Source organism: Opisthocomus hoazin, chromosome 7, assembly GCF_030867145.1.
Source record: "Opisthocomus hoazin isolate bOpiHoa1 chromosome 7, bOpiHoa1.hap1, whole genome shotgun sequence".
NCBI lineage: Eukaryota > Metazoa > Chordata > Aves > Opisthocomiformes > Opisthocomidae > Opisthocomus > Opisthocomus hoazin.
This window is the reverse complement of record NC_134420.1, coordinates 43973953-43986824: the sequence shown is the minus strand read 5'-3', so window position 1 is coordinate 43986824 and position 12872 is coordinate 43973953. Positions and strand designations below refer to the sequence as shown.

Here is a 12872-nt window from a genome sequence, read left to right as displayed (position 1 = left end):
GGGCTACAAGGATGAGGAGGGGACTGGAACATCTCTCCTACGAGGAGAGGCTGAGGGAGCTGGGCTTGTTCAGCCTGAAGAAGAGAAGGCTGCGAGGGGACCTAATAAATGCTTACAAATATCTGAAGGGTGGGTGTCAGGAGGATGGGGCCAGACTCTTTTCAGTGGTGCTCAGTGACAGGACAAGGGGCAATGGGCACAAACTGAAGCACAGGAAGCTCTGTCTGAGCATGAGGAAGAACTTCTTCCCTCTGAGGGTGATGGAGCCCTGGAACAGGCTGCCCAGGGAGGTTGTGGAGTCTCCTTCTCTGGAGATATTCAAGACCCGCCTGGACAAGGTCCTGTGCAGCCTACTGTAGGTGACCCTGCTTCGGCAGGAGGGTTGGACTAGATGACCCACAGAGGTCCTTTCCAAACCCTACCATTCTGTGATTCTGTGATTCCTGTTACCAGGGTGGGTGATAGGGGACAGAAGAAAATAAAGAAAGAAAAAAAGGGATGGGGGTAGGCAACACTTCAGGAAATCAGACTCAACCTATTAACAGATCGGTGCCTGACAGTGACATTTATTACGGCCAGTGTTTTAAGTAAAATACTGGATGCAGGGCAGTGGTCAAAATCCAAAGGGAGCTACGAGACCCTGCCCTCAGCTCATGAGAAGCACACGGTGTTGGAGGAAAACAGAAGCACTCAGTTCCTCCCGACACTTTGAATACTAGGACTGGACTTAGATGTCTGCAGAGTCTTCTAGGGTGTTTCTGGTGTCATATTGTCTGCTCATTTCCCCACTGGGTCAGAGTCCAGCTTTGACAATCGCACTACATGCATATCAGTTCACGTCCCTTCTGAAGAAAAAAAAAAGTATTAAATTTCCTTCAAAGAGGAACTATAGGCATGAGTGAGAGGATAATTTGTTCCACAAATCATTTACTCTGCCATGGATAGTCTTCCAGATGATTCCTGCAGGATTCCTGTCTTCATACACTACTTCCATGTCTCCATTTCATGAGCTTGGCTTTACTTCACAGTGCCACTGCCATGCTACAAAAAACACACCTCTGACAGGTAGCAGTTCAGCCCTCTGATTTTTCTTAGAAACTACCTTCTTTGAAAAGAAGAAAGAAAACAAAATATTATTTAACAGGACTGTGTACAAGCCCAAGGAGAACAGAACTTGATTTGTACTTCCCCAGAAAGACTTCAGGTCAGGGAAGCTTTGTATCCGGCTAAACCAATCTGGCCAGCTATGAGATGTAAAGATGACTTAGAATTGTAGATCATGGTGGTAATACCACTCAAAACTATTTTGTATTAAAAAAGAACAACAACAGACTCTCAGGGCAGCATGCTTCAGGAGCAGAGATGCTGAGGAACAATTTATGGGTGGTATGCATGTCCCCACCGCTCAGCTGTACCAGTTTTGGTTGAAGGCCACATGCTAACTCACAGCACTCCTGTGGGGCCAAAACTCCACATGGGACATAGAGGGCTTGGTAACTCAGACTCTGCAAGAACACTGGCCCTTGAATTTAGAGAAGGGTACAGGGAAGGGCTTCCCCATCTCCTCCTCCCTCTACACCATCAGTGGAAGGCTTGAAAGCTCCCTACACACAAACCCCCCAGAAACAAAGCCCAGTTGAGGCGAGCATCTTCACTTCACTGATACACTGAGAACTCATAACATTTATCCTTCACCATTTTTAAATCATCTCCCAGCTGCTCTTTCCAGCACTCTTTCACTACAAGCAGGTTAGGATATGGAAAAAGATCATGCTAATGTCTCTCTCCCAGCGGTCAGAATCTCCATACACAGACAAGTGCCACATTGCCCCAGGTCCCGCATACCCAAAATAGCGGGTGAGTGCACACAGACCAGTGCAGACAAAAGGGGACAAAAGAGTACTGACAGACTGTTATAAACTTTATGTGGGACCCAGTATGTTTTACAGGAGACGGGTATTCTGATCATCTTATAAATTACAATTTCTGACTTTAAGACTAATTAAATCAAAAACAAAAACAAAAGAATAAAGAAAGCAGTCATCTGTAAAGAGATAAAGAAACTTTCCAACTCCAATACAGCTAAACAAAGGACATAAAATCAGGCTTATTTCTGTGACCACACAGGGTAACAAAATTGGACCAACATTAGAGCTAGACAACTCACAGATAGGCTATCAAAATTAGATGCATCCGTTTACATTCCATTTTCAAAACATCTGAATTGTAAGCAATAATTATCTGTAGCAGACTGGCCACCTGTTACTATGCTAGAATCACTATATCAACATCCATTTCTTTACCAAGTTAAAAAAAACATATGTCTTTATACAGAAGTATTTCAATAATGAGCCATGGACATTTCATTCTCTTTTTTTTTTTTGCTACTTAATAATTTCATCTACATGTTTTACAAGGCAGCTGTTCAAAGTACATGAATTTTTTGAGGTAGGTTTCTCGATCTCTCCTTCATCCCCATCTCCTGCATGGGGTCAATATGACGAAGTAAGGGTAGTCCCTTGCAGAAACTCAACTTGCACTGCCAAGCACCGAGAGTGGAACCTTCAAGGGGAGACCACACCGCCTGTAATTTAATACCACAACTTGCTTTTTTCCAGATGCTTCACCAATTCATCACACTCAGTGTCAGTTAACCGAAGAACTTCAACTCGTAACTTACCACTCCACACATTTCCCACCTTTAATTTGGTAAAACCCTGCAAGAGCAATGTAGGAGTCCCTGACAATTTTCATCAGTGGCAAAGCTGCAGGAAGAGATGGGAACGGCTAGTTTGCCTTCCCTTCATTTCTTCAGCTGTGAAGCAGAAAAATCCGTAAGAACAGACAGTTCTGGGGAAAATACAAGCTACAGCCACACTGTTTACACTGGTCAGCCGCATAAGCGGCCAGAGGCACTCTTCAAGCCAGTGCATCTACCCCTGAAGCACTGACATGTAGTCATGGCTGGAAGCACCACAAGAATCCCTTCTCACCTTTTCTTAATTCAAACAGCTTCTAAGTAGAAGCAACAACGGCCGTTCATTATTATCACACTCTAAGACTGAAAAAACAAAGTTACTGCACTGTAGGCATTCAGTGAAAATATTTAATTCTCCATATTTTCTAAATGACACCAAATGAAAAACAGTAGCAGACAACTTATTATTAATGTAATCAGGTCTATTAAACCCTATTCTGTAATATAAAAGCACCAGAATCTTGGCTAGGCATCAATGACACTCAATTCAGCAACAAAAATACCGGGTCAAAACACACATGCATTGTATCTTGCAAGGAAGATGAGAAACTCATGGGCAACAGCCACAACACGCACCATCTACACACTTGGGAAAGAATTTGTCAGTAAGAAAAGGAAGGAAGTGTTTGCTTTCACTAGCCATGATAACAGATTAAATTCACCCCTTCTGATTCCATGGAAACGATGAATTAGTTGAAGCAATGAATATGACACAAGTGAACACTGATGTTACACTTCAGCTCTCTAGGAGAGCTTTTCACCCACAAACTTGGGGTCTGTTGTAGAGACTGAACACTGCACTACACGTCAGATTCAGCAGAGATGTTTGATACAGCAACCTAAAAAATTGCGATTTGGATGGTGAGTAAATTATAGGTAAGATGCATCCCGTTTGAGATTAAAATGTTCCAGTATCTGAAAGTGTTAAGATACGTAATAAAACCTGAACAGTGTTCAGATTCGAAGGCTGTCAGGAAGATGTCAGTTATTTCTGCGACAGCCATATTACTCTAGATGCTTTGAAGAAACAAACTAAGCATAGATGTTGCTTGCACAAGAACTAAAAGCAGTGCTATTATCAAAGTTGGATTTACCCCATACAGTTAACAGAACTATCATTAATGACATAAAACTCTGAAAATTTAAAGCTGGCCTCAAAACCCACTGTTTTTACTTCAGGTTTAAAAATTCCATAAGAAAAATAATTTTAAAAGACCCATTCCTTTAGCACGGTAGAAATCTGGAAACCTGACTTCCACAGTCACAGCCCTTCTTGCTGAGCAGCTCAATCAGGTGAAAAACGTAAGAGGTCACGCGAGCCACAGAATTTCCCATGCCCTGCACGGTTCAACAGGAAGCTCTTACTCTCGAGCTCTGTTCCCTTGTGTGCGCACGCATCCATCTCGGGGGGCGCGTCACCTGCAGAAGAGTCTTCACCATTGTGAGAAGCGCTTCCCAAATTCAGCCGTTTGAAAGGCGTACCAAACGCAAGGAGAGAGACACCCTCCCCCCCCGCGAATGCCTTAAACACTTGGTGCAGTCAGTTTAGCAAGATTTACTCCTAAATTTCATCTCCGTGTTATGTGAAAGAGGTAATAGGGTGCTTTTGCCTTTAAAAATTTAGTAGGCAACTAAACTGAACATTATACACAGTAAGCATCTTAGTATTTTATTTGTTGCATCTTTTATACAGGATAAGCTTCACTGATATTGAATTCACTGCAATATTCTGCTGATGTAGCAACAAAAGTTTACATTATAAACAAAGAACAAAATTTTGACTTTAAATTTTTTTTTTTTTATATGTGTGTAATTTTTTCAGTTGACAAACAGCATCACAATTACTGAAGAAAACCTGAAATAAGCATGTAAAGCTAAGGCCAATTTTTTGAATCTCCAATCGATAGGTTTTCAATATTTATCATAAATAGTGGAAGCTAAACTCCAGCAACTAAAATAAACATGTCTATCATTTCCTAGCAACCGGGATTCAAATAACAGAGAAAACATACAACAACAAAAAAGTTTCTTTTCATGTCAGCTGACATCTGCGGTCTATTTACACCATATATGTTAAAATTCCACAAGATCATGGAGGGTAAGGAATTTTGAAATAGCCTGTTAAGCATTACTTAAAATGGCACTTTTGTAACTCAGGTCCAGGATTTTAGAATTGCTAAAACACTGAAAGACGATACACTGCAGTATGTCTATGCCAATATTACATAAAAAAGACACGCTACTCCATAAAGTGTCACTGAGATGCTCAACCAAAAATAATATACATTTGTATCTTTATCAAGATAGGTATTACTGTAAAAATGCTCACATTAAAAAATATAGTTATTATTGTTTGGATTTTCATTAAAACTAGAAGGGACTACATGAGCCAAAGTATGAGGAATTCGTATATAATGACATGCTTCCTCATTTTATAGCACTAATAAAAATAATAATAGAGAAAGCTCTATTATAAATCTTTAATAACGGTGGTATAATTTCCTAGTATCTTTTAAAAACTTTACTATGTGGGTTCATGTGCATGCAAATTTGTGCACATGTGCTTGTGTACATAAACACACAAACACATAAAAAAATCAAAGTGTATATATTACACATACACACATATCCACATTCCTGCACATAGCACTTCTATAATTCAAACAGTATGCAGGGACTCTTCCATGCGACAATAAAATGCCACATGCCATGTCTTCTTATTATTTCTTGTCTTTATGTTTTATCCAGTAAATGTAATAACATGTTTATATTTGGCCAAACGTAAGTGTTAAGATTTTAAAAAGTCATAAAGTGATTTAGCCATAACATCATACACAAGAAATAAATGATACTGCTAATACGTCTGATCACAAGTTCAATGTGAAAGGTTGTCATGAAATGGAATGTAAATTACTCTAAAAATTAATATTAAAAGATTAGTTAAATATTTTGGCAAACAACTTGGAATTTGTAGAAAGTTTAAAATGCAATTCACATTACAAAGACTGGAGATACTTTATAGATAGAGTTTTTAAATATGGATAGGACTGGCATTTATTTTTAAGCTTACTTCTACTAGAAATAGACTTGTTTCCTGTACAGGTGATGCTTTGTCTATATCATATACAGTAGAAAAATAAATTCTTTAGCAACCTAGAAATAGTTTATAAAACTCTTGAAGTTTTGTTTTCTTTGCTAAACATGCCAAGATTAGACTGACAACTATAAATAAAAGCTACATAGACAACAGGTAAAGTAGAACAAGTTAAGAATACAATTTACAGGACAGACTTTATTGTACTATTAATTCCTGTGTGCTTTGCAATAGGAATAGGTTGACTTTTCCTTTTTGTTTATATTTTCTTAGAAAAGATAATTACTTGGAAGAATATAACACAATATCAAGATAATTTATAATATACATGTACTTCAAACAGCAGCCGGGTTTATGGTATCATAGTAATCTAGAATGGTAATCCAAGTCATAATTAGAAGTACAATACCTAGGACATAAGTGGAAAAGGCAGTTTTTATTTTGGGAAAATGGAGCAAAGCAAACTCTTAAAAGCCTCAATTCTCAAAATCATCTATTTACTATAATACATACAAGACGATCTTAAATCTTGTTATAAGTGAAGATTACAACAGTGACCATCATAAAGCTTTTTTTTTTTTTTCAAAACTACACAAAACATTCTAGCAGCTGAATGACTCAAAGCTGTTTTCTTCTTTGCAGACCTAAACAGGTATATTTTGAGCATGAAAGTAAAAAAGCTGCTATGAGAAGTCTCACAGATAGTGTTCATCTATGGTCTCCCTTTGCTACAATTTGTAACCTTCTAAATTTTTCATCACTAACAAAATATCTAACCAAAAGATTTGTTTAAATTAAGCAGCATCTTTTACAGCAAAATTGGTACCAATGTCAAAGGAAAATAAAAGAAAAAAAAAGATAATTTAAAAATATGGTAAAAAAAAAAAATCAGTCATTTGAATTTTTAGTACAACATACCACAGGAAAAAAATATGAATACAAGTTTATGTGATTTTATATATACACACTCCAAAGAGGTTAATTGTCAGTACCCAAAGTATTTATTGCTATGTATTAGCAACGCATTTTTGTATATCTTTAAAGGGTCACATAAAAATAGATTTAAAGAATAGATTAATTGAAGTCCTAGATTAAAACATTGTTTGATTTAGAGAATTTTACTACAACAAAATTCATGTTTATGTATGAAAAGTTATAGAACCTTATATGAAAATGTCATGAACTATTTTCTAAACACTACATGTATTCCCAAGTGGGAAAAATTAAAATATCTAAAATATATTAGATTAAGTTTACAAGACCATCAATGATCTTTTAAACATGCAGCTGTTTACAGAATTAACAGTTTTACAAAATGTTTAGTTCAGTAATGGAACATAAAGAAATAAGTAGGCAACATCAAAATTTTTGTACAATATTTGAAACTCACTTTTACAACAAGCATGTCCTTGGTATTGTGCTGTAAGAAATAATAAGCAAGTCTACCCACCCATAACAAACTGTCCACAGGTTTACTTACAAGTAAAGATGGATGGTGAGGGATTGTAAAATTCTCAACAGTGCATTTTGCATTCTTCCATAAACAATCCTAAGCATACCGTCACATAAGTAGCCAGGAGATTACAAAATAAACTATAGCTGGGCTTTAGTTGTTTACACAGAATGCTTGAATGTGAATAAAATTGCCAAAAATAGCATGTTAAATAACAAAAACAGCCATAAAGCAGGCTGTAAGCATTGAATGTTTCATAAATGTAATTTTTTAAATCATTAAATTTCTATAGAAAAATTTTATTCACAATATATTGTGACAAACCGTCACAGGAATGATATAGTGATTGCAATAAGATATCATGCAGCAGCAGCTTTGTACTTTACAGCTATTTTTGCTTTTAAAAATTAAACCTCTCCAGTCATGCTTATCACATAGTTTTTATCTGCAGTGTGTACAAATGAGGAACACAGTACGGGATATAACAAAAAGATGTCCAATCAGCTGGATGGGAATTGTTTTTCATAAATATGAAGTACATTACTGTATCCTGAAACATGCACGTCTATAGCTTGTCTTTACGGTCCAGTGCCAGGCTGCCTGCAATCATCTTCTATTTATATAATACCAAGAGGGTCTGCTGGTAGTTGTGACTGTATCAGCTGAGGCTGCAGTGGTGGTGGTAACTGAAGAGGTACCATTGGCTCCACCATCTGCACTGCGTTGGAAGGTGGTGGCTGACATGCCACTGGGTTGGGTGCTTCTGCGATCTCTCCGTTGTAGAAGAAAAACTGACACTGTTGAATGAAGGTCTCTATAACCGACTGGTGGATCTTGGTGGTAGAAAGAAACTCTCTGTTTTCAAAATCAGGTCTCATCAAAGTAGGCCAGAAACAAATCGATAAGTTATCAGCAGTCATAAAGTTGGTTTTATATTGCTGACTAACCCTGAAATGAGAATGACACGCACAGAATGAATTAAAACCAGTATGCAATCAACTACAAATATTTTCAGACCGCTCTAACTGTAAGCACCATTACTAAACAATCTCAAGATCTTTGTTACTTTCCTCCAGTTATCCATTAAAACAATCATTCTTGGGTTTTTTAAGCGATTATGCAGAAGAAAGTTGAGAAACCATGACTTTTCCAGATTTGGATAGCTAACAAATATAAATCATAGAATCACAGAACAGTTTGGGTTGGAAGGGACCTTTAAAGATCGTCTAGTCCACACGAGATTAAGCTTTTAATCAAGACAGAAGTTGAACATTCCACCAACATTTTGAAGCGACAGTAATAAAAAAAACCCTTTAAATTTCTCAACCAGCTACAGGATTTCATAAAATTTAAATTTCATCCATTAAAAAGTCTAAAAGAAAAATGACAGAAATGGCTTCTTACTGCAGGACAGCCAGATATTAACTAACATCTACGGCTCTCAAAGAAAAAGGCATCACATTAGACCACATTAAAAATATACATAAAACCAAAACAAAAAAAAAAAAAAGAAAAACAAGTGTTGATTAAAGCACACCTCTGCAGTTTTTTTCATACTGGCCAGCAACAGAATTTGGCCAAGCTGTAAAGGTCACCATCAGTGGAAGTGTCACTAGTATCAACACAAATTATTTTTGTTTCATTTTTCAATGTGTAATGCAAAGGTTTCCAACTGGGCTTCCCTTCCTAGAAGTTTCCTGCTTTTAAGCAGAGGTTGGAGCAGGTTCTTCACTTGTGATCTCACTTCATTATTACAATACTATTACAATGAAAAAAACCACCAGAAAACAACAAGCTATTCTGTTCCCAAATTTATCATCTACAATTAAATGCAACCTCAGAAAAAACACACTGCTTTTCATAGTAATAGGCTAGAAAGAGCTAGGATATTTTGTTTTCTAAAAGTACTCTGCATTCTAAAGTAGTATCACAATTTTATCCAGAAGTAATTAGTGACAGATAAATGGAAAATCATGTGTTAATAAATCTGACAAATACCAAGATATTCATTCTGTTGGGAACATGCAATTCCTATATTACAGTAGACAGCACAAAGGCAACTGAGCTATAGTTGTCCTGCAGAAATAGACGGAAAATAAAACTTCAGCAACTTGTCTGTTACAGTTTCGATGATTAACAAGAGCAGACTGCAAGGATTTGACAGCTGGCTGTAGTCCATAGATTAAAAAGCTGTGAAAACCATAGTAAACACTAGAATTAATGCTATAAGAAAATATTTTCACTCATTTACAATGCATGTGTAGTGGTAACTATAAAGGTTTGACTTCCATTTTAGCATGCGCATTTCTTATTCCAAATAGTGTGAGGGTACACAAACACTGCCTCTCAATCTGTTTTGAGTAAGTCTGATCCAAAGGATATTGGGATACTCTTTCTGAGTGACAGTAATACTCATAACCTCTTTCCTAAAAGAATTACATTTTAACTTCATTTAAAGATTAAACAACCTGAAGATATAAATGTAAGCTTACTTTTGCTTAGCATTTTTATTAAAGTTTTCTTCCTATACCAAATTCTTGTCTATAAATTCCTCCTAGACTATACTCTAGAGATAGAACGAATTACTGTTACCAAGAATTAAATAAAATTTAAGTGTAAGACATTGTGATGGGGCAGTGAATCTGTCAGATTTGAATCAGAACTGCCTGTACCTTTTTCCTAAAATGAGTACAAAAAAACCACCAAAAGTGATTTCTAACTCTACAATGATGTTTCATTAGAGAACAAACTACAATAAGGTAAGTTATAAAACTGGGGAAAAAAAGCACCTGCTATGTAATAAAACTGAATTAAAACCCAGATCATCTATTTTGCAGACTCTGTTTTTCCTGCCATTTTTGCTCTGAATTCAAAAACTTTCAAGGGACTTGTTCAGTTGCATACGCTAAAACATATACCCTCCGACATCCTTAGGCACCTCTAGGATTTGGTCTTCTCACGCACCGGTTTTTCACCTCTTGTCATCAGTTCACTGCTTGCTGTCTCTCTCATATTGTTTCTCAAATCTAACCTGATCTAGTTGTAGACTCCTGCTGCTGTGGACAACAGGTGAAGTTTCACTCTTCCTCCTCCCTCTCCCAACAACTTTCAGGCATCAGACCACAGGGCGGCCACAGGGTGTTTGAGATCAGCTAGGGTATTCTACAGAAAATTGCATTTCCCCTATTTCTGTTTTCCTTTAGAACATGCTGCAGCTGCATAATCATTAGATCCAATAACTGAAGCAGTGGGAACCTATGGCTAGAAGGGAGAGAAGAGCATCGCACCTCTTCCCCGGTTGCAGCTCACAGCTAGATTAAACATAACGAACAATCAACTCTATTCTCTCCTGTGTTTAAACTTTACCTCTGTCTTTTCCAAGCGTAAACAAAAACCTAACAACCCGTATGCCATCTCCTACCAAACTTTCCCAAAGTATTTAAGAATCTTCTTGTAAGTGCTTAGCAAATGTCTATTCATCATCTTTTATGTTCACTCAAAATGAAAAATGAAGAGTCTGTTTCTCTTGATCCTGCCACCTTCCTCCACTGCAAACTCTTCAGGAACTTCAGGTTGTAAACCTGCTATATGATCAGACTTTAAAAGCTATAGACCTATGTCTTCCCAGGCTTCAGAAGCATATTATGCCACATTATGTTTCGAACCCATATTTAAAACTCACTTCTGCTTACAGTCAGACAACCACAATAAGATAGCTAGTATGCTCTGAAAGGTGCTTATCACACTGAAGAAAAATTTATCTTATTGTTGCCATTTATTACATTCTTATGGTTATTGGTGTCTCGTATTTCAATAGCAAACTCATGGATAATACTTGTATTTTTTGTTTCAATAACCGAGTCCTATGCTTGTGGACACACCAAAGCAGTATCACCAACGACTACTAACTATGCAACAATATCACATTTTTTACCCTCATGACATATGATGCAAAAACAAAGCATTTAAAACATCAGTTTGTGATGAGTTTTCTTCCATCATGTACAAGTGCTTTACCTCATTTAATGAACAATTCATTTGATGAACAACATTTCCATTTTATTTACATACTAGTAGTAATTTACCACAAATTAATCCCTTAAAAATAAATACAGACTCTAAAGAATTTAGTTACAGGTTCCCTTTAAGATCCTGTACCCACCTACAACTATCTCTCTCTTTATATGCAATTGCTTATGCTAAAGCATTTTTCTTGTTGAATGGAATGCAATTACCTGACATTGCAAATGATACAAAAAATTACAGCCTTTCTTAAGAAAAGATTATTTTATTACTGGTAACCCGCAATGTAAATCAGTCATCATTACAAGTAAGAGACTGGACTGGAGAGCAAAATCTAGTGTACATCACATATGTTCTCCAGTAAGTTTCAAGATTAATGTATTTCATTTTTCTGTAGATATGCATGCATTAAAACCTATCCAGGATTTTTCTGTAATTATACTTAGCTCTTTTACTTGCAGCAATCCAGGTACTTGACACTGTAAATTCAATTGTGCTATGCAAATAGGTGACCAGCTGAAGACTTCTGACAATTCAGAGACTGCCACTCTTCCACGAGAACATCTATCATGTCCACTAAGAACTATTGAACCATTTCAGGTAACTAATAACTGTGTCAAGTTTCAGATGTTTTGTTTACTTCAGATGGACACCAGCACATCTTGCAATTCTGTAATATGTAAATGCATGGTATAATTACATCCACTGATATGATTTTATCTATTTTAGGGATGAATTTGTGTTTGGCAAGACTGCAATGGAAAAACTGATCCATTTCCCTGCAAAAAAAAAATGCTAAATTTATAAAGCTTTAGCAAGCTGCATTTGTGATGGCAAAGTGTAAAAGTAGATGCTTAAATTCTGAAGTTTCTCATACATTCAGCAAAAAAGACTCCTTCCAACCTCAACAGAGACCACCTACATTCCCTCAGTAGAATAAAAGGTCTCATTTCTGCCCCTATTTCACAAACGCAGTTAGATAGTTACCAATACCTACAAAAACACAAACACCCACACACTAGTCCAGAACAATTTAACAACTTAAATGTGATGAAATGCTTATTGGTGTATATACATGAAATTGTCTGGCTGGAAAGCACCACGGCAGAGAAAGGACCTGAAAGTCCTGCTGGACAAGAAATTGAACATGAGCCAGCAACATGCCCCTGTGGCAAAGGTCAATAGCATTCTAGGTTGTATTAGGAGTGCTACCAGCAGGTCTAGCGAAGTGATCTTTCCCCTCTACTCACCACAGCAAAGGCCGCTTCTGGAGTACAGGGTGCAGCTCAGGGGTCTCCAGCACAACAGACACATGGACACACTGGAGTGAGTCCAATGAAGGGACACAAAGATCATTAAGAGACTGAGGATGTCTCAAACAAGGAAAGGCTGAGAAAGTTGGGACTGCTTAGGCTGGAAAAGCTCAGGGGAAGTCTTATCGGTGGTTTTAAATATCTGATAGGAGGGTGTAAAGAAGATGGATTGAGATTGAGTGGTGTCCGGTGACAGCACAAAAAGCAACAGGCACAAACACACAGGAAATT

At 37.1% G+C, this 12872-nt stretch overlaps 1 protein-coding gene across 1 annotated transcript in view; it reads right to left on the bottom strand.

Annotated features, from left to right (window-relative positions):
* Window positions 1-2041: 2041 nt before the first annotated feature.
* Window positions 2042-12872, bottom strand: part of ARHGAP5 (Rho GTPase activating protein 5) — a 54459-nt gene continuing 43628 nt past the window's right edge. Inside the window, exon 8 of the mRNA XM_075425533.1 lies at window positions 2042-8253. Within this exon, the coding sequence (XP_075281648.1) occupies window positions 7923-8253 (331 nt within the window). The 3' untranslated portion in view covers window positions 2042-7922. The remainder of the gene's footprint in view (window positions 8254-12872) is intronic.